Source organism: Acinonyx jubatus, chromosome A2 (genome assembly GCF_027475565.1).
Source record: "Acinonyx jubatus isolate Ajub_Pintada_27869175 chromosome A2, VMU_Ajub_asm_v1.0, whole genome shotgun sequence".
NCBI classification, from domain to species: Eukaryota; Metazoa; Chordata; class Mammalia; order Carnivora; family Felidae; genus Acinonyx; species Acinonyx jubatus.
The window spans coordinates 29,485,068-29,508,484 of NC_069383.1; the positions used below are offsets into that span (position 1 = coordinate 29,485,068).

Genomic DNA, 23,417 nt, shown 5'->3' on the forward strand with positions numbered 1-23,417 from the left:
AATAATTTATCCTAAAATAGTAATTAGAAAGTAGGTGTTGGGATTTGGATTCAGAAGTCAGATAGTCCTGGATCCCCATCTCATGTTAATCCACCATTTATTAGGCCTATGAAAGTGACCAAACTATTCAACACCTTCTCATTTCCCCTTCCTTAATCTTATCCCTGAATGAGGATAGAGAAGGGTAGTTGCCTAATAAGATGATTATATTCAGCTGAGAAAACATATGTAAACTATTAGCGTACTATCTGGCACCTGATAAATATTCAGAAAATCTTACTTATCATTAAGAAGTTACTAATAGAGGGGAATTATGAAGGTGTGCATTAATACACTGTCATAAGGGCCAAAGAACTGATCAGAACAGTTTAATGAAATACTATTTTGACACCAATTGTTAGTGAGGCCCCAAAAACCATTCTCCCCTTCTTCTACATTAGCAAAATGTTTAGCTGGGCATCTGGCCATCTAAAAGAAACTTTAAATTTTCAGGTGTTCCTTTCAGACACACAGATAAGTTTGGCAAAGTAAAAAGCTCAGCTTCTGGACTGTATCTTTAAGTGAAAATGTAGACTACGCCATTTTCCTATTTGCTTTCCCACTGGCTGGAACTCTGACGAGGCTGTGAACCATCCGAGACATAGACAGACGGAAGAGGATACTACCCCAGAGATGGTGGGGCAACAAGATAAAGACTGTGGGTTTCAACACTGTGAGGCTCCAACCATCTCCAATAACTGTAGGTGAATGCTTCATCAAGTCTGGACTGACAAGGACAAGGGAAAGAAATGTGATTCCTGTTTGAAACACAGTCATTTGGGGTTTCTTGTGCATACAATCAAACTATATTAATTCCACATTTTAAGATCAGGATGTCTAACAAAATATAGCAAATTATTCACTATGTTTTAAGTTCAAAAGGCAAATCACCATTTGAATAGGGCAAACTTTTTTCAAAATGTATGCTTTTCTCATTTTTTCTCTCTCTGCTTCTCTCCCTATTTTTGTGTGTGGTATGTGTGTAGGTACTTAGAGAAACTTCAGGAAAGAGGTAAACTAATGTGTTAAAACTATTTATCACCAGTGGAATTAGGGGTCACATTTGCTTATATAGATTTTGGGCAATTTCTGAATATTTGCAATGATAATTTCATAATCATGAAATAGATTTTTGCACAGAACAAGGAAACTCATTATCATGCAGGAAATATTATATATTCTTGGGGTGCCTAGGTGGCTCAGTTGGTCGAGCAGCTGACTCTTGATTTCGGCTCAGATCATGATCCCAGGGACATGGGATTGAGCCCCATGTCAGGGCCCTCTCTCTTTCTAAAACAAATAAAAATAAAAATAAAATATTGTTGAAAGGTTACCACATTTTTAAAAATTCTAAATTAGGGGTGCCTCAGTGGCTCCATCAGTTAAGTGTCTGACTTCAGCTTAGGTCATGATCTTGTGATGTGTGGGTTTGAGCCCTGCATCGAGTTCTGTGCTGACATCTCGGAGCCTGGAGCCTGCTTCAGATTGTGTCTCCCCCTCTCTCTGCCTCTCCCCTGATCTCTCTCTCCCAAATATAAAATAAAACATAAAAAAAATTAAAAAACAGAGTTTTAAATTATAACTATCTTTATTTTGGGCAAATCCCAAGCATCTTATCAGAAAGACCGGATTGTTTTCTTAAGAGTCACTGATGAAATTCACACACACACACACACACACAAACACGTATACACACACACACACATATATGTATATGTGGGTATGGGTATGGAAATATATGAGAAATGCTTGCAGAACTCTATGACGTATCAGGCAGAATGACTTTGCCTTTCAAATGGTGAAACAGAAAAGCCAAATTTAATATTTGTGAATTAGTCATGTTAAATATTATAGTCGCAGATATATAATTTTTAATGTATTTAATTATTTTGACAATGGAGAGATGATACATTCTGTAGGTCTAATGGCTCAATCAGACATCTGTGTCCCCTCCTTTTATCATGCGGCCTCCCGTTTTGAAGAAACCAGGGTGCTGCTCCACTCCCATCACCCCTACCTTGTTTTCCAGCCATCAAATATGCCAGTTCTAGCAGAAAAGAAGGGGTCTTTGGTGGAACCTTTTAGTCTTTTCTCAGTAACACTAAGTGCTATAATATTAAAAAGCATTAAGAAAAAAGGTCACAATCAAATAATTTTATGTCCATCCTGGTTGTCTTTCATACATGGAGGAGAAAAATAACTTATCATATGTGTCTTGATACCGAAAACAAGTCACCTAAATCTCCTTTAAGCAATTACTTCAAAGAGGAGTCCAACCAAGAATGATAAAATTACGGTATGAAACAACAATACTGTAAACTGTAAGGCATACAAAGAAATCCAGATGTATCTGGCACCACTGTTGCTGAACTAATTATGAATGTCCAAAGAAAATGTAAGAAATGCTGACTTAATAACAATGTTCTGTATTTAAATAACTAATCTGTATTTATGACAGCAAGTAACAGTAGTAAAGAAGTTGAAGGAAGGTGAAGGAAGTTGGTGGAGTGTGGAAAGAAGGCTCTTGCTGGTAGGTAATGCATTTCATATCTGTTGTGGTGAAGGGGTCACAGGAACAGTTTCTCTCTTGCCAACCAGAGGAAAAAGTTTTAAAGCACTCTACTGGGTAAAGTTAAAGAAGAATTTAAAATATGACTCGGGAAAAGATAAATGCAAAGTCTAGACAGTGCATAAAACAAAAACCAGAGAGTACGTAGACAATGAGAATACATAAATATGACATAATAACACAAGACGTAGGGAAGATGTTTAAAAAACCCCCCACAGATTTTAGATAAAGTCAAAATTGACTACATGATGTTTTCAAGGGACGTTTAATGGAAAGTTACATGAAATGTACACAATAAAAGGATAGCTTAAGAATATAGCAAAGCAGTGGTGCCTGGGTGGCTCAGCTGGTTAAGTGTCTGACTCTTGATTTTGGCTCAAGTCATGAGTTCAAGTCCCACATCAGGCTCCTTGCTGACAGTGCGGTGCCTGCTTTGGGATTCTGTCTCCCTCTCTCTCTCTTAAAATAAATAAACAAAAAATCAAAAAGAATATGGCAAAGCAAACTAAAGAATGACATGGTGGCACCAGCCAAAATAGAATTCAAGGAAAATCAAACTAAAAAAAAGGGGGGGGGGTTGTTTTATTTACCTATTCATTGAGCACCTATTCACTGAGAACCTATTCTGTGACAGGCACTGTGCTAGGGACTGGGTCCAGAGTGAATAAACACACAGACCCTCCTGAGGCTTATTAATGAGGAGAGACAGAAAGGATATAATGTAGAAAAATAAATGTGATAAGCATAAGGAGGAAAATAAAGACCAGGTAATTGAAGCCATCTGGGGGAAATGGTTACAATTTTACAACAAGGTGCCCAGGAAAGTCCTCAATAAAAAGGTACCACTGAGTGAAAACCAACGGAGGTAAAGGGGTAGAACATAAAGAGTTATAGAAGGGCATTTCACTCAGAGAGAACAGCAAAAACACAGTGCAGAGGAGACTGCCTGGGTGACTGAGGAGCAGCAAGGAGGCCAGTGAGACCAGAGTAAGGGTGTGGAGCAGGGGAGGCCAGAAGAGAAGTAACAGGGCAGGCACAAGGTCATTCATGGCTTGATGAAAACTGTAGAGATTTGGGCTTTTACTCTGAGTCAAACAGGAAATTGGGGAGTGACATGATTTGACTTACATCTGAACAAAATCAGCTGGGCCGATTTTGAAGCAAAGCAGGGAGACCAGTTGAGAGCTAGGGAAATAACCCAAGGATGAGATGAGGGCAGATTAACTAATGGCAGTGATGGCTGAAGATGACGAGAAAAGATAAACCAGGAGGCACACTGAAGCGTGCTGATAGATGGGATGCAGGCTGTGAGACAGGAGCAAGAATCCAAATGACTGCAAAATGTCTGGCCTGAGCAACTGAAAAAGTGAAGTTGTCATTTACTGAGATAAAGAAAACAGAGAAAGTTAGGGATTGGGGTGGAGGAAGGGCAGGGGATCATGTTTGGACAGGCCAAGTTTGAGAGGTGGACGGTTGGCTCTGTAATCTGCAGCACAGGCAAAGTCCTGGTCTAGTGATATAAATTTGAGAATCGCCCATGTAGAGACTATACGAATGGGATAACAGCGTAAGTAGTGTAGACAGGAAAGAGAAGTATCCCAAGGAATGAGTCTCAGGGACTCCAACACATAGAAGTTGGGAGATGAGAAGAAAACAGCAAAAGTGAAGGAGGTGGCCAATGAGACAGCCAGGAAAACCAGGCAGGCGTGGTGTTCTGGAAGTCAAGTGAACAAATCTTCACGAACAAAGTGACAGCTGTCAAAAGTTGCTTACAGATCATTAAAAAAAAAAAAAAAAAAAAAGGTGGGGGTGCCTGGATGGCTCAGTCGCTTAAGCATCCAACTTCAGCTCAGGTCATGATCTCATGGTTCACGAGTTTGAGCCCCACATCAAGCTCTGTGCTGACAGCTCAGAGCCAGGAGCCTGCTTCGGATTCTGTACCTCCCTCTCTCTCTGCCCCACCCCTGCCTGCACTCTCTCTATCTGTGTGTCTCTCAAAAATGAATAAAGGTTAAAAAAAAAGTTGCATGTAGATCAATAAAATGAGGACCAGGAGTATTGACTATTGGACGTAGCAATGTTGAGGGCCCTGGTGAGATTGATGAGCACAGTGTTTTGAAGTGTTAGAATCCTGTGTAGAATCCAAGTCCAGGAGCAAATGGGAAAAGAACCAATGGAGATGGTGAGTACAGGAAACAGTTTTCAAAAATTCAGTGATCAGTGGAAGGAGACAAATGCAGCAGAAGTCAAGAGAATTTTTTTTAATGGTGAAAACAACGGTATGTTAAGGAACACCCATTATTTTAACCGCATTTACTGATTAATTCGTATTATCCTATACTAAGCTAACAATTTGAAAGAAAATACTAACACTTAAAATATGAATGGATATAACGTTAAAAAAAAAAAGAATTTTGCTGCTAAACATATGACCTTTAACTGTAAGCATTCACACAGAGCCTTGCCTCAGGATGGGAAGAAGTCCTCCCAAAGTCACTCATAGAAGTCTTGTCTACATCACCTAAGATTGTATTGTCCCTTCTGCTTTTGCACAGAAGATAATTTCTTACCAAAAACTTCTGGAGTCATAGTAAGCTTTTCCAAAAACATAGACTACACATAACTCGATGACTAATATTGCTTTCAAAGAACCATAAGCATATTGGTGGAATTTTGTGCTAGGCTTCTTATACTGAATGTTTAACTCAAACCTCATGTTAAATAACAAAAATATTTAAAGTCTCTTTAAACAACAGAATGAAAATACAGTATCCCTTAAAAATTAATGTTAAATCCACCTAATTCTTGACTGTGTTCATAATTTTAAAACTTCAATAAGTTAATTAATTTCCTATAAAATTGTATTTGAAAATCTGATTTTCCCAAAGTCCCATAAGAACCTTACTCATCGCTTACCACTACTTGTCCGCTCTTCATCAGATCTCACATTGCTGCCTCTATTGTATAATAAAACAATAGTTTTTGGGGGGCAGCCTGGGTAGCCCAGTCAGTTAAGCATCCGACTCCTGATTTCAGCTCAGATCAAGATCTCACCATTCATGAGTTCATACCCCACACTGTCAGTGCAGAGCCTGCTTGGGATTCTCTCTCTCTCTCTTTGCCCCTCCCCTGCTCATACTGTCTCTCTCTCTCAAAATAAATAAATAAAACTTTAGAAAGTTTGAATAGCAGCTTTTTAATTTTTTTTTAATTTTAAAATTTTATTTTAGAAAAGAGTGAGCCTGCACACCACCTGAGCCTGGAGCCTGCCGCGGGGTTCAATCCCGCGACTCTGAGATCATGACCTGAGCTGAAATCCAGAGTCAGGTGCCCAGCTGACTCAAGCACTTCTAAAATAATAGCTTTTTAAACTGCTATTAAAACTATGTTTTAATAACAGAGTTAATATTCTATCAAGCATCACTACTTATTTCAACAAACACCCTCTTTCTTCAGTGCCATCTTGTTTTTTATTCTTTAGTGTCTTCTAATAAATATATGAATGTTATAATTATTTTCCTCAGATGGGTTGTTTTCTCTTAATTTTGCATTTCTTAAATTATAATGATTACATTTTGTCCTGGGCATATTAAAACAAACATTTGAAAATAATTTTCTAAATCATTTAGTATTCAATATCAGTATAATTTAACTATTTTAAAATAATGACCTTTTTTTCCAGTATATGTGATTATATATTTCATGGATCTTTTGTCCTATTCTAACTAGGACAGGTTTTCCTGAATTGGGGCTTCTTATCATTATTTTCGTAGAATTGGGAAGTTACAGAAGTCTGTGCACATAATTTTTATTTGCCTATCAGTCTCATAAATAAATTATTTTTATTGAACAGAACACTAACTTCTATAGCATTTGATCAAACTTTGCCCCATCTTGATAGCCTTTTGTTTTCAGCAGTCTATTCTTCATAATCTATTTGTGATTATGTGTAATCTATTCAAAGTCTATTTCCTCATAATCTCTTTGTGTTTTGCAGGTTTTATTATGGACTCTCCAACAACACTGTAAGCAAGCTAAGCAGTCCAAAGAGAACAAATTCTGACTCCTGTCACAAGATGTAGTTTTAGAATGTCTCTCTTAGTACCCCAAGCAGGGCAGGGCATAACCCTGATTTTCTCACATTTTTTTTTTTTTAAGCTTTGAGGTATCAAGAATACTGGTCTCTTTCCCAAGGAAAATAGCTTTAACTCTACAGATCTAAAACTTATACTGTTCACAAATGTCGAAGCATGGGATCCATGATAAAACTCTGACAATACAGCTATTGATGGCAACAGGTAACCAGTGGCTGTAAAATGTACAGTGCTTTCTCCTAGCTTGAATCAAACAGGATCTCACATATCTCAGATCTTGTTCTTGGTAAAAAAGAGGAAAAAAAGAAGAAGAAGAAGAAGAAGGATAAAAGGAACTGAGACAAATGCTCTTGGCTGGCACTGGCTGGAGTGTTGGAGGGATGAGGAGGTGTTAGCGAGACGGATCCGGTATCTTTTTGTTTCATTAAAACCCTGGCTTGACAGGAAACATAGGGAAAACTTAGCCATAGAAATGGTGCATCCGCTGTGCAGCCCAACAAGTAGATTCTCCCACCGCTACTTAGAATAAAGAAACTTATAGTCCTCTTTCTCTCATGTTTCTGGCCACAGTCATCTTTCTTCCCTTCTTCTGCATTCACTATTGTACTCGATTCCAATCACTTAATTTTCTTTCTTAAAAGTCTGAATGCCAAGAGTAAAAGCCCTTAGGAAGTTGTCCGTGATCGTGTGCCAATTCAGTTCAAAATCTATATAAACTCTTGGACCTGTTAAAATGAGAATGTAATTTGATTGACCTACTTTTACTTTACTTTTTTTTTTTTTAAATAAGAGGGATTGAGTGAATTTGAGGGTGAATTGAATTCTAATTCCAAATGCTGGAAATGTGATCCCAAGTTTCTTCTGATGCTAAAAAGTGTGCTGAATCAGTCTGAGGCAGTGGTAACATTTCACATTTGACAGGATGGGTCCTACTGCATTTCCTGTTTTTTTGTTTGTTTGTTTGTTTTTGTTTTTTTAAGTGACTGCTGTGGAAGGAATCTCATTCACTGATTTATGCTACAAGTACTTACTGAGCACCTATTACATGCGTCAGGGGCCTGTAGAGCCCAGTGTGTTCATCTCTTAAAACCAGACTCCTTCAGGGAAGAGAGCTATGGAAACAACCGAAATATGATGTGAGTGATGCTTCCTCTTTTCTGGCAAGGAATGGTGATGTGTTAGAGAAGATTTCACAGTGGAGGTGAAAGATAACTGGTACACAAGGGACGATAAGCCACCAAAGAAAAAGGAAAAGTTTGAGCCAAAATGAAGGAGCATAGGTGTGGAGGTTCAGGTCACACTGCACAGGCAGCCTGAGTTCAGGCTTTGAAGTACCTTGCACGCCCGGGTAAAGAAATCATATGACATCAAGGGTTACACGAACCTACAGGTCGTTTCTAATGATGAGTGGAAGCAACACAAAATCCCATCCCTTATTTTCTTAATGGTTTCCATGGATGGAGACCCTTATTCCTCTACTGTGTTTCATTACTTAAGTCAGCTGCTGAAAAATTTTTTTCTGACAATTACAAGAACACACTATGTAAGAGGAAAGTCCTTCTTCTAAGATGCAAGTTCCTAAAAGCATTCCAATATCCATTGCTACAAACTTGCAAAACACCTTTTTAACATTGGCCGTAGGCGAGCAATAACTTGCGTCAAACAAATCATGCCTACAGTGTGTTTATTCAACTGTATACATTTTGGCAAGAGAACAGGCTGCTGAGGATTTCCTAGGTTAACAGGGAAGCATTTGTGCTATTTTTGTGGCTCTGTGCATATGTGTGAGTGATATTTAATAAACTGCAACTTTCCAACTATGTTTTGATCAACTGATATGTATGTATGAGATTTATAGGCGACTAAGCAAGAACATATATGAAAAAAAGTTTTCCTTCTCTATTATTGAATACTGCAGAAGAATCTTGAGAGGGTCAAACAGTGAGAACTTAAACTCCAGTCTACAAATCCTAAATGGGATTGTATGTGAACATATTTTCTCACCAAAACTGCATAGTCTGGCATACTGGATTGTAAACAGAATGCAATAAGCAAGCATAATTACTTCCACACAAGAAAGTCTGGATCAATCTTTTCTTGATGACCTATTTTTGGTGAGTTTTCTCCAGTAATGCAATCACCGAAACAAATCTCCAGCAGACTGTGTACTACAGTCTCAAAGCCTCACATTAAAAAAGCCAGCACTCTCCATGTATCTCTATGGGAAAACTCGGTGCATAGAGGTGCACTTTCTCTGCCAGCATTCAGAGAAGACCCAACCTGTCTCACCTTAAAAGGGTTTAAATGCCATTATCATTAGTGGAGGGATTATCAGGCTACAAAACTTTTAATCTTCACCTGCTTGAATGGCATTGAGTCTAATACAACTTAATCTCTTATCATGTTTGGAAAAAAAAAAACTCATCATGTTGTAAAAACTAAGAGTTGTTTTATTTTTTCAAGTTGACAGATGCTGTAGGATTCTAATTAAAAAATGTAAAGGGTGGGGGAGGGAGAAGGGAAGAAGAGAGAAGAGCTGTAGCCTTGAGAAGCCCCTGCCAAGCTGGAAACTGGAATACTTTTTTATGGGTGCTTTATCATTTGGGGGGGAGGATGGAGGGGTTAGTATAAAATTTTGAATAAGTTATTAAGCAACAAAGAAGCATCTTGTGTTTTGTTGACGTCTTCTGCCAAGAATACTAAATAGCTACAATGTAATGAATGGCTGGGAAGAAAATAAATTGGAATCGCAGGCAAGAAAGAAGCCCGAGGAGATGGATCATGCCATCTCTCTTGTGGGATAGATGATGCCCAGATTGTGCTGTATCTTAAAGGATTCAAGGGCAACATGTGCTAGACATTCTTGGCTAATTAAAAGTGATTTCATTTCATTCTCTGTGCTTCCTTCCAGGAATCCATTCTGCAGACAGCACTGACATCTACGTCCAAAATTCTTACCCCATTATGATAGACTTTTAGCCAAGAATCATATGCATATCAAGTCATTCTTTGAAATTTTAGCACTAAGAGTTTACCTTTGTCACAGAATAGCAGCTGCCACCACCAAAAATGAAGCCTCAATTTGGGACAGAATTCACGATGGCAATTACATGACGTTTTCTTAGCAGTAGGTGTCGAACAGACCATACAAGAAGAGTGTTTTAACTTCCACATTTTATTTATATATTTTGCTGCTTACCTATTATTTTGAATGTGGCCATGCAGAATATTGAAAAGAATTAAATGCATTTCAGACTAGAGCTGCAAAACCCAACCAATTTGGGGGTTCAAGCTCCTCTCTGAGTGAATAATCTAAAATGAATAAAATAGATGTGTCTCTTTGTTCTGTATAGAACAAAAAAAAAAAAAAAAGGAAGGGTGTGTGAGAGAACACAAAAGAAGCTTAAATTATTGAAATGTAAAGTAAATGTTCCATGTTCAAAAGGAGGAAGTACTACTCATATGCTCACAGAGACATTTTAAAAATGAATTTACATCTTTGTCTCCCCTTTATATGACTTTCCACAGACTTAAAATCTGATTCGTACAAACTAATATTTATTTCATTATTTTCCATTCTGGTGTGCTCCCACCAGGGTTCATTTGATACCTGCAACTAGATTAACATATCAAAAAGAAAAACTACTGAAGTCCAAGCACAGTGTTAAGCACACAGTAGCTGTTCAATAAAGGTCTGGTGAAATGAGTTCTAGTGATCTCACCTGGACTTGACCCCTTTGTAGAGGGACAGCACTGTATTCAGCTCACAGAAGTAGACCTTCTCCCTCTCCTTTCTTTGTGCTGGAGGCATGAAAAAGTAAGGCTGAAAATACCCAGGTAATTCCTACCATTACAGTTAATAATTTTCCCAAAGGATTTAATCTTTTAATGCTCAAAATAAAGCATAAAAACATTGGGAAGCAGAAAAACATATATATTCCTTACTTATTTACCGTGTGTGTGTATGTGTGTGTGTGTGTGTGTATATATATATATACACACACACATATATATGCATGTAGATACAATATACAATACATGCATATTTACACATAAATACATAGAAATACTTATACAAATATATATTATATGTATGCATACCTTGTGTCATGTACTCACTCTGAAAACCATCAAAGGAAATATTACCAAAACCAAATATTACTCATTAAGAGTCTATTTAGTCATATTTCTTACATACAGAAGTCTTGCATCCAACTTTTATATAGCACAATGTAAATATATTACTTCATTATACAGGTTAACACACACCAACATTTCCATTCTTGACAGGCATCACGTTATCGCTTTCCTAAATTAAATGATTTGTTAATTTATCACTTCATGTATCCTTAATATATGTTAAGAGACATACAGTAGGTAACAAAATCCTATTGCATTTTTCATGAATTAAAAAAAAATGCTAAAATCAATTTTAAAATTTCTGGGAAGATTATTCTATAGATTCTTTTTCATTGCACTGTTTTTATGTAAAACACAAGTTTGCAAGCAATTTATAAAATACCAGTCTATGTGACATGAATATGATACCTTCAAGCAATCTGAAATTGTGGATATTAGGAAAGCCTATTTATTGGCATACAGCTGACTGAAATGTCTCAATAGTACCTGGTGCTTATTTTTAAGAGCACAAATTTTGATAAGACTTGATAAAATTAGCCTGACACTATGAATATACTCAAATTCTTTCCATCCTTAGGGGGGAAAAGTGTTTTTGTTGTTGTTGTTGTTGTTATGACCTCTACTAAAATTAGTAAAAATAGATCATTTCAGGGGTGCCTGGTTGGCTCAGTTGGAGGGGCATGTGACTCTTGATCTTAGGGTCATGAGTTTGAACCCCACATTGGGTATAGAGATTACTTAAATAAAAGAAAAAAACCTAAAAAATAGACCGTTTTAAGTGGTACCAATTCTTCTTATTAACTCTCAAGGCCATGAGTTAATCATTTCAGAGGAAATGTTTAGCTTCAACTCCTACATCATATGGTAACAAATTTGGAATTCTACCATTCAATAAATGAGCAATCTTCAAGCTACCAGGCTCTGTTTCTCCCTCGTTTCTTTCCTTCCAATTATCAATTTCAGTAGAACAGTATGTATTTGTTGCCTCTACTTTTTCTTCATGGATATTTCTTTGATTCTGTATGGTCCTTGACACCTTTAACTTTCCAGGTAAGACACTCCCTTGAAGACTACCAATGACCCACCAAGACCCAGTAATTATGCCAACCGCACTTATATCAAATGAGGTGAGGTATTTGATGTACCTGTTAATCATTAAAGTATTATATAAAGAGGATGGTATTGTTATACCTCCAAATGATCTATCAAATTTCCCCTTTGACTGTCACACTGTAACAGTCTTTTAAATTGAGTTTCCTGATCCCTAGTCTCACTCTGCTCCAATCCACCCTATACTGATACTTCAGTTATCTTCCTAAAATAAAGAGATCTAATCAAGTCATTCCACTACTCAAAACCCTTCAATAGTTCACCATCATATACTGGATAAATTCCAAACCCTAAATCATTCAATTAACCACTGGAAGTCCTACCTGTTATTTGATACTTCTCCACTAGTACATACCTCCCGATTTTTCTCCTCCCTTTAAATAGCACAATCACTCCCATTCCATGCGTCTGTGTATGCCATCCTTTTGCCACTGATGCCCTACTAATGCTCTACCCAGCCACCCTGCAGAGTTTACATCCAGCCCCACCTCCTCCTAGAAACCTTCCCAGAGGTGAATTTAGCCTACCCTGCCTCACGACTCACACTTTCATATACTACGACCTCTGCTTTGTAGGAGAGCTTTGTAGGAGAGCTATTTAGGTATGGATTTTTCTCTCTTGCAAAAGCTTAGGAGACCACTGGAGGAATACTCTCTCTAGAGGAAATTACAAGGAAGGTGCTCCATAAAGATTCAGTAAATTGATTTGTGTTTGTGTTTTTACCATTAATGACTATGTTGAAGTAGTTGTTTGGACCATGTAAAAAAGACCCTTGTTAACTTTTAAGTAGAGCTATTAGTGCTTTTAAAATACAGTAAAAACAAAATGCCTCTTAAATATATGCCTTTAAATAATGCCTTTTAAAATACAGTAAAAAGAAAATGCCTAGACTTGACAAAAAATGCAAATGTAATTTTAAACACACACACACACACACACACAAAACAAAGTGCTGAAATGAAAAAAATGTAGCTAAATGTTGTATCTGCTACATCACAGAAAATACCTCTGATTCTAACAAATTATACATGGAAAAAGAAACTAAACAAGACAAGGGCACAACAAGAATATGTATCATTGACAAAATAAAATCTATTCTGTGCTCATGTCCTGATACAAGCAATTGTTCTTCCCACCTGCTGAGAGATGTGAATCTTTGGACCAACTCCAAGAACGTCTGGCCTCTTGAAGTTTCTCTGGCTTGCAAAGACTATGAGGTCAACCACTGTAGTCCTTACTCCTCCTTCTAAGGTTACCCTGAAACTGAAGCTGCCTTAGAAGAGGAGAAAGGGATGGGAAGTTTTCCAGGGCCTTTGTCCTGTGGCACTAGCTTTGTTTTAGGATAGCATGAGACTTGCCAATATCTCTACCTTAAGACAAATGAACTGAGATTAGTAGCATCATGAGGTTGGCCTAGAATGGTGGTTTTAAACTCTGGCTGTACTCTGTAATCACCTGGGGAATTAAAAAAGTATATTCATGTCTGGGCTCTGCACCCACGCATATACTTGATTCAGGGTGGAGCCCAGACATCAGGATGTTTTAAAAGTTCCCCAAGTATATAGTCAGCTTGGGCTGCTATAGCAAAATACCATAGGCTGAGCGGCTTAAATAACATTTATTTTTCACAGTGATAGAAGCTGAGATGTCCAAGATCAAGGGGCTAGCTAGAGAGAGCTCTCTTCCTGGCTTACAGATGGCTGCCTTCTCACTCTGTCCTCAAATGATAGAAACAGAGCTCTGGTTTCTCTTTCTCTTATTAAAATATTAATCCTACCACTCTCATGACCTCGTCTAAACTTAATTACCTCCCACAGACCCCACCTCTAAATACTATACACATTGGGTAGTAGGACTTCAAAACAGTAATGTTGGGGGGGACACAAAGAGTCAGTTCATGACACCAGGTAATTCCCAAAGTGCAGCCAGGATTGCAAACCACTGAACTAGATCAATGGTTTCCATTTTTTTTTTTGCACTGAAACAAACATAACAGTGATATCGCATGTGCAATATGCTCCTCAGGGTAGACCAAGAGTCTGACAAAGTCTCTGTGTTAGGGGAACGCCACTTTTATATATCCCATTTAAGAAATGCAAGACGGTGAAAATGTCCCTATGGAACAAACTTTTAACTTTTTTGATGACAATGCGATTGAAAACCATGAGAAAACCTAGAAAGTTCTTTTTATATGGCCAGCATTTTATTATTCTAAGCACATAATCTGGACTCTGGTGGTGATCGTGATCTCTGCTAAAAATTGAGGTCATTTTAAGCAGCAACATTTTCTTTTATACCTACTCACGGTACTGAGTTGATCAGTTCAGAGAAAAGGTCTAGTATCAAGCCCCATATTGAGGTAAATACATTACAGCTTTAGAATTCAAGAAACAAGTGGTCCAGTCAGTGAAAGAACATACAAATTCTGGAGTACATGTTAATGGAAAAGGCAGAGAAAGAGAAGGACAGAAAGATTCTCTAGGAGTGGAGAGGTGTCTGTGGCCACTGTCATGGATATTTTAACAGAAAATCCTTCTTGCTTATTAATTAATAAATTATTCTTTTCAAATATATGAAAGCTGTATTTCCAGGGAAACTTAAAAAAAAATCTATCTTTTGTCAATGTGGACATAAATTGATGCATGCTTATTGAATGAGAGGACAAAGTTCACAGTAATGAGGACCTTGAATAACTGAATTTACTTTAATATCTGTGTGCAAATATCAGAAGCAAAAAAGCCCAAAACAATGTGCCCATTTTAACATACTAGAATTTGGGGGAAGAAAAAAAAATGTTAACCAATACTTTTAAAACTGTGTTAACTACAAAGATCCCCAAATTATACTAACACAGTAAAAATATTCTTAAATAATGGTATCAAATAGTATCAGTCTCCTAACTAACTCTTCATTGAGATGCTGAGCAATGTTGAGGTGTGTTTTGTTTTGTTTTGTTTTGTTTTGTTTTTGTCTTAGATTTGTGCTTAAAGGAAGTGAATATGGAAGGGAACAGCCACACACACATACATAAAAAAATGAAAGGAAGGGAGGTGAGAGAAAATAAAGCAAATATCCAGACATCAGGATGTTTTTAAAAAGAGCAAGTCTTTTTTCTATTTTTAACTTCTGTATTTCTAACTCATGCCGTTGCCTGTTCTATATGAATTCAATTCAATTCAAATATTTGCTGAACATCTCTATGTGCAGGGCTAAGCTAGGTTCAGTACATCATCTCTGTGATGAATGATAAAACTACAAATTCCAAAAGCATGCATATCCACATAATGTAACTGTACTTCCTGTCATTTATCTGGTTTCCAGAACTGCCTTGGGCCACTACCTCTTATGGCCAGAGTGACAAGAGAGGACTTAATCCAATATGATGGCTTTTGACTGATTGAAAATACAGTCTTCATGGTTCAAGATATTTCATTTCTCATTACTAACCACCCCTCACCCCCACTACCTTCTCCTCCCTAACAGGTGAACATGTGCACACACACTCATACTCACACACACACACACACACACACAGAGGCACATACATACTGCTCCCTGGGACATATCCAAACTTCATTGATGCTAAGACATCTATAATTAAATGTCAAATTGCTCCTGCTACTACACATGCATGATCAATCATTGGGACTTCATTTTTTATGCAGATAGCTACTGGATCTATGTGATGCTTATGTGAGAGAATCAAAGTGAAGTCCTGGTGCCTGAAGTAGCATTAAAAATGGATGGGTCAAGGTGAATGCAGATCTGTCTCAAAGACTGGGATCAGAATCAAAAGTGGGAAAGGCCAGCAGCACCTGGGTGGCTCAGCCGGTTGAGCTTCTGACTCTTGATTTTGGCTCAGGTCATGAGTCCATGGTTATGCGATCAAGCCCTGCGTGAGCCTTGCATCTGGCTCTGTGCTGAGCATGCAGTCTGCTTAAGATTTTCTCTTTCTCTCTCTGTCTGTTTCTCTCTCTTCTCTCCCTCTCTACCTCTGCCCTTCTCCCCTGCTCATGTGCTCTCTCTCTAAAACAAATAAAAATAAAATGAATAGAATAGAATAGAATAGAATAGAATAGAATAAAAAAAGAAGGAAAGACAAGAGGAAACCGGCTGATCTCAAAGGCAAAAAACTACTGCTATGAAGCTGTACAGTATTATCTCTGTATGACCTTATGCATTAAAGATTTATTAAGCACCAACTGTAGGTATTAAATCCAAGAATGTTGAGTCCAGAGATGAATGAAATACAGTCTTTGCCCTCAAGGAGCCAGTCCAGTTGGGGGAGACAGGCACTGCAAAAACAATATAGTGAATGCTAAAACAAATTAGGGAACATGAGCTGTGAGGACAGAACACTCACTCCTGAACTAGCAGCTATCTCTCCCATTCAACCTGAGTCCATAAAGGCCACCAAGTAGCCATTAAATTTTCTTCATCTATTTCTGCTCTCTACCTAAGGTCACCAGAAGGTCTCTGTGATTTTCATATAGTTGACGCAACAAAGGACAAAAATCACCTACGTATATCAACACTAAAAATAATTTTAATGACTTTAGAAGTGTTTTTAGTAGAGTTGACAACTTCTGATCAGTAATAACAACATTTTATCAGCTTTTTTTAAATTCTAAACAGCACTGTTCACAGACTTCCTGCAGTGGTAGAAATGTCCTGTATCTGCATTGCCCCAATGCATCGGGCCACCAGCCACATGTGGCTACTGAGCACTTGAAATGTGGCTACTGTGACTGAGAAACTGACTTAGTTTATTTTAATAAACTTAAATTAAATGTTCACATATGCCTAGTTGCTATGGTATTAGAAATCACAGTTCTAAAATATAAGTGTTTTAGGATTGTGCAATATGATCACATAATTTTCCCCTTAATGCTTATACAGTTTGTTACACATTTCTCTGAAGAATTACAAACGCGGTTAAAAACTGATTTCCTTTTGTAACCTGAAGTTGTTGCTAGGGATTACTCCCAATAAAACATTAAAAGTTAAAAAAAAAACATTAAAAGTAAAGCACAATCCCAACATGCATGTGTTGTTTAAATTGGCTCTGACTTTTACCACTGACTGTTGATGAAGTGGGAAACACTGTAATATATTTGAAAGTTTAGATATTTAACACATTAGGAGATATTTGGAAAAGACCACCATTCGCAACTAGTTCTAAATGAAGAAAGCAGCTTAAAAGTGAGATTTAAAGAAAATTTTCATAGTGGGGACTGAATCAGATCAGCTGCATTGGAGGCATCATGAGTGTTAGGACTCTGTGGGTTTACACACTGCTTAATTATTACTGCCTAGCAGATGTCAGGCACTTAGGAATCACATAATGGAAGAGTAATTAAAACAGTATTGATGGGAATGTGCTACATCTGGATGAAGGTGGTTAAGTGACCATATGCATGTGTCAAAACTTCCAAGATGGTACACTAGAAAGGGTAAAATTATGCCTTAGTTTTGTTGTTGTTGTTGCTGTTGTTTAAAGGGGAAAAAAGTAATATGGGAGCACATGGGTAAAATAATGAATGGAGAGCTGCAAGAAAGCACATAGGAGAATGTGAGATATAACATCATATCTCACATGAAGTAAGCTAGTAAATTCCAAACAGCAAACTGGTCTCCTAGGAGATAAAATAGAAAAAGGCTCAGGCTCAAGAGGCAGAAGAAACACTTAGGCTAAGACAGGCTGAGTGATACTAGGTAAATCATTTGACTTTTCTGTGTTTCACTTTCTTCAGCTGTAAAATGTGTAAAATGAAAACACCTACCTCAAACAGTTTGGGGGAGAATGAAATGAAAAAACGTACATAAAATATTCAGCCCCTGGAAAACACAGAGTAGATGGTAAATGGAAATAAAACACAAGCTCATCTTCTTAAGCAAGCCCTTCTTTGGAGATCCTCTGGTTTTGAACGAGGGGTTCCATTTCCACAGTAGTCTGAACAGTTGGCAAATGAACGGTCAAGCAAGGCTACCAGATTAGACAGAAGTCAAAGCTCTTTGGAGCAAGGGGAATGGGGGAATGCAGCTCATGTTTCTGGAAAAACCTGAACCTGAATTTTTGCCAGAAGCAAAATTCCCACAACATAAAACTTTAAGAAAGTTCCCAAATATCTAGCGCAGGCATGAGAGCATAAGTGAATTCATCAATGAAATGATTTATCCTGGCAAACTTCCCTGAGCGAAAGCAAGTACCGTCTACATAAAAAGGAGAGAGATGAAATAAAGAAAATTGCTCCTCTGCAAATCAAAAGTAATTAATTTCCTGACTGCAGACTAGTTATTACTTAGGGAAAGAAGCATGCGTATTTTCTATTCCTGTTTACAATTTGTTTTCAGAGAATAAATAGACCAAACTGAGAGTCACAACATTTTGGATTCTACTGATTCCATACTCAGGATAAATTAAGCAATTAATTCTCACAAAGGAATTGAGTACAGTTTGTAGTTAATGTGTTCCTTAAAGCAGTAAGATATGAGTTAAAAGCTCAGTAGTTGATTCATTACATGTTTCATACTACTGTTTAAACTCTTGAATTCAGAGTACCTTGCATGGCTATAACTCAATTCAAATATCCTGCATTCTCATTAGTTGAGAGAAACTATTCCTTAAAAGCTCTTAAAACACCTACCTCTCCTCTGTGACTCATAGTTAGCCTCCTCACAGGAAAGCCACTGAAGTTTTTCCTATTACCTGTTCAGTGGGTCAAGATTAAATAATGATAGAGTTGTGTAGTCATTATATTAGTTCTCCACCTAGTAGAAAACCTCTCAATTATTCTTGAGGAAGTCCAAATTCACTCAGGGAATTACCTTGAAGCCATCTTTAATTTCTGCCTCTCTGATTAAGCATCTCCTTCAGGTGAGTAGCATTTAATGTTGTCTAACTTAGGTGATTTTTAAAAATACTATTAAGTTGGGTATCAGAAATCAATTCCACAGTAAAAGACTTGTCAATAATCCAGAAATTTTGCTAACGTTTAAATGTTAAACTAGCTCAGTAGTTGTCAAAGTATGGACCTGAACCAATAGCATCACCATTTTCTGGGGATTTGTTAGATATCAAGATTCTCAGCGCCCCCCCTCCCCAGACCCTCTGAATCAGAAACTCTGGAGTAAGCCCCTAAATCTGTGTTTTAATAAGTTCTCCTGGGGATTCTGATGCTTACGCTAGTGTGAAAACCATGATCTAGCTAGTTCTGACAAAGATACCAGAGGCCACGGGCCAATTTTGATAGAATTACCCAAATAGATGAACCCACAAATATATTTAATCCCCACCCACCAAAAAAAAAAAAAAAACCCATAATGTTCCTCTTTGGTCTCCAGAGATCCCTGGTATTAGCTCGTAAAGAAAGGATTTCTTTCAGTCCAAATGATTTAATGGTAATTTTTTCTGTTTGGAGAGTTATTTGAAAGAAGCAATTGGTCTATATGTCCAGATTAAAACATCAGGACATTTTAAGCATGGAAAGTGGTAAAGTCATTCCTTGCTAACTGACTCTTAATTGTTAACAAAGAACACCTTAATGAATGCGACAACTTGTCCTAGGATGATAGTAAGAATGGCAGCCTAACATTCAACTGTATTGGAGCTGTCATCCGACACAGCACATCTCAGTTGACAGACCTTTCCTGAGCATCTATTACATATGCCAGGCCACCCCGTTGGCTCCAAGAACCCTGAAGATGAGCAACAAATATAGTCACAAATACCATAGTACGTGTTGGAGGAAAAATAATTGAAATGGAGGCTGCATATCTTATTTGTAGATAATACGCTTCAGTTTTTCAAAACACGTTACCCTGAAGTCAAGACATTCACCCCATTTGAGGCTGCCAAGGCCCTAGGTCAAAGTGTGGGCAACAATGTAAAAGGTCAACTTTGTTGTAATGGGAAGGGATACAAAAGTAGTCACCTGTCAGTCACACACAAAAAGCACATTTTGAGTTCTAATACAGGCTTACATTCAATATCGTTATGTAAACTTGTGATCCTCTTAGACGTTAATTTAAATTTTTGTAGTTAAATTTTACATCATCAAAGCATTAAAGAAAGCATCCAATAAACCGAAATCTGTATAACCCAAAATAATGAGCTATAAAGAATGTTTTATTGAAAAAAGACTTTGCACACTGGAAATACTAGAATGGAGTATTATTCAGCCATAAAAAGGAAAGAAATACTGATACAGGCTACAACATGGATGAATCCTGAAAACATTATGTTAAATGAACGAGGTCAAATACCAAGGACCACATACTGCATGATTCTATTTACATGAAATGCTCAAAATAGGCAAATATACAGAAAATACAAGTAGCTTAGTGGTTGCCCAGGCTGGGGTCAGAGACAGTAAGGAATGACTGTTAATGGAGTTTCTTTGGGGGTGACTGAAATGTTCTATAGTTAAATAGCGGTGATGGTTGCACAACTTTGTTAATATAGTAAAACCCACTGAACTGATACACTTTAAAAAGATGAATTAGAAGGCACCTGGGTGGCTCAGTCAGTTAAGCACCTGACTTCGGTTTAGGTCATAATCTCACAGTTTGTGAGTTCGAGCCCAGACAAGGGCTCTGTGCTGACAGCTCAGAGCCAGGAGCCTGCTTCGGATTCTGTGTCTCCCTCTCTCTGCCCCTCCCCCACTTGCATTTTGTCTCTCCGTCTGTCTCTCTCTCTCTCTCTCAAAAATAAACATTAAAAAAAGATGTAGTATATGGTATGCAAATTATAACTCAATTTTTAAAAATTTATGATATATTCAAAGCAGTGGTTTGGATGGCATACAAAGCAATATTCTCTGGTTTATTTCTGTACTACAGTGAAATTTACTTTAACTAATAATCTAAGTACCAAGACGACCTAGCTTTCTTGTTAAAACAGATCTATAATAAAAATGCAAGTTCAACAGGTGTGTATTTGATGAGCACAGCACTTTCAAAAAATGTCTTCGCCCCTCCAGAATTAACTCTGTGGTTTTAGAGAAAACCAGGACCAGATTCTCCTGCAAGTCTTAAATGCCAACCTTGTGTATCTCATCACCCCTGAGTATTTTTGTAAAGCACTGGGAATTTAAATTATGTCCATGTATCACCGGGGGGGGGGGGGAGGGGGGCTGTTGGCAATTATCACCATATTTGAAATGTAATTCTCATTAGTTAGAACATGAAAATGATTTCTCTTTGTAAAGGTTACCATTCCAAGAGCAGCACCATCAACTGAATAAAAATGTAGGTTAGTATCTACTTTATAATGAACAATCTAAAATTTAAAAAAAATGGGATCCTCTAACGGAAAAGAGTAAAATATGTGTATTCACAAACCGAGGTACCTTTTCTGACTTTCAGGTTAATACCTCCAAACCTATTATAGTCCATTATAATAGGAAATCTTCATGAAGGAAAAAAGATTTTTTGAAACAAAATGTAAAAACCCAATCTTAACAATTCTTCTGGAAAATGACTAGAACACTTGAATCTGCATCCCAGGTAAATACATTTTTTTTTTCAAAATGTAATTTCAGTATTGAATGTATAAGCTGTAAGGTGGTGGATGAAAGATGAATCCAGGAATAAATATATCAACCTGCAGCTTTCCTCTGACTTTGGCAGCAGTGGTGGACGATGACAGAAATTTTGATAGAAACTTTTTTTTTTTTAAAGTAACTGCCCAGACTTGAATGTGACTAAATTAAAAGTACTGGAAAACACTGAAAAGTCAGGTTGGTGCTTGTTCCTGTTACTACCTTTTAGACGTGTGTGTGTGTGTGTGTGTGTGTTATTCGCATCGGGCACGTGTATTTTTCATTCAAGTCCATAATGAACTTAAAAGCAAAAACGCGATCTAGTACGCAGCCCCGCACCTTGGTTTTATTCTCTTACGTGTACCTAGAAGGCTCTTTCCACACTTTGCAAAACGGGAGAGAGCAGAGCCCGGCGGACTTGGACCGTGAACCGCGAGCCTCTCTCTTCCGGACGGAGCTCGCATCCCCGAGGGCGGATGGAAGGTGGCAGAGGTGCGAGGTGGGGAGGGGGCGCACTCTCCCACGCCGCTGAACACCCACCGCGGCGCCGTGGACCCCGTGGGCTCCACCGTGCCTTTTCCCTCCTTGCTAGATGGCGGCGGAGGCAGCAAGTATCTAAGGCTCTCACCGCCCCCCCCCCCAACAGTGTCCCACACGATCCCGGAGATGGAACCCCACCGAGGTCTGATCACTCACCCAGACGGCAAACACAGAGGAGCTGGATACAGGCGAGAAAGCGCTTTAGGATTAGCATTTCCAGACGTTCCGAGGGCCCCCACCACGCGGCTGCTCAGCTTCTTGCGGTGGAGAGGGAGGGGGCGCGACGGAAATGTTTTCTCCTCCGGCGTATAGATTGGTGGGAGATTGTGTGTGTGCGCGTATGTGAGTGTGTCTGAGCGAGCGAGAGAGAGCGAGAGAGAGCGAGAGGGAGCACGAGCGAGCAGAGAGAGAGACTGGGAGTGAGATGGGAATAATCGTAAACAGGACGCGCGGTGGTCGCGGGAACCGGGAGCCGCTAGCCCAGGCGCATGCCGGCGGGCGCGCGGGAGTTGCTGTCCTCGGCCGGCTGCGGCCGCGGTCTGAGCGCTCCGAGCGCACGGCGCCTGTGTGCCGGGGGCGCGCTTCGGCCCGGGTGTGCGCGCCGCTCCGCGGCTCGGCGGGGGCGGGGGCGCAGCAGCGCGCCGCTGGGAGCGTGCAGCCCGCCCGGGGTCGCGCGCAGCGGGTGGGGGGGCGCAGGGACGCGGCTCTCCCTCAGGGCCCGAGTCTCAGAGTGGCGATTCACATAGCGACACCCCTCCCCCCCAGCCTCTGCCGGTGGCTTCGCTGCTCTGGAGTTAGTGGAACCCGCTGCGGTTTAGAATCTTCGCGGAGAAAATGTCTCTTCATTAAGACTCCTTCATCCTTTTGGAAGAGAAGAGGAGGCCAGACCCCCCATTGTCCCGCACAGCCGGAGATTGACCCGTGGGGTTCACCCCTGGAAATGTTTTTCATTTCATTGTTGTCCTCCCTGCAGATGCTAAGTGGGTCCAATCAGCAAGTGGTGGGGGCTCCTGGGTAAGCTGAGTCCCCCCTCTCCGTTTTCTTTCTTTTTTTACCGAATCACCAAAGTAGTTCCAAACCCCATTACCTCTAGGGCAGTTGACTGCAAATAATCTCCAGCCATGATTGTGACCTGTGAGACCCTGCCCCCTCCCCGGGCTCCAATCAAACTGTGGTGTTGTGCACAGCTGCTTGGGGGAACTTTCAACCTTGCAATGTTCCTCCCGCACGGAACTACCGGAGTGCCTCCTCTCACAGGGTCGCCCGGAAAGATTTATTTTAATTGCTCGTTTGAAGGGTATACAAAAGAAATATAATACGTACCTTCTGCTCCCTCCGCGCTGGAAATGTCACGCTGTACGTGCGTGTTTCTATGGTGGTTTC

The 23,417-nt window shown here is 39.0% G+C and overlaps 1 protein-coding gene across 5 annotated transcripts in view; it reads right to left on the reverse strand.

The window, feature by feature from the left end:
* PTPRZ1 (protein tyrosine phosphatase receptor type Z1) overlaps positions 1-22,600 on the reverse strand; it is a 181,935-nt gene extending 159,335 nt beyond the window's left edge. For 3 of the 5 annotated variants that reach the window (XM_027075352.2, XM_027075350.2, XM_027075349.2), the window contains exon 1: positions 22,191-22,600. In XM_027075352.2, coding sequence (XP_026931153.2) covers positions 22,191-22,248 — 58 coding nt within the window. In that variant the 5' untranslated portion in view covers positions 22,249-22,600. The remainder of the gene's footprint in view (positions 1-22,190) is intronic. The other 2 variants (XM_027075354.2, XM_027075353.2) reach the window with 1 other exon arrangement.
* Between the last annotated feature and the right edge of the window lie 817 nt (positions 22,601-23,417).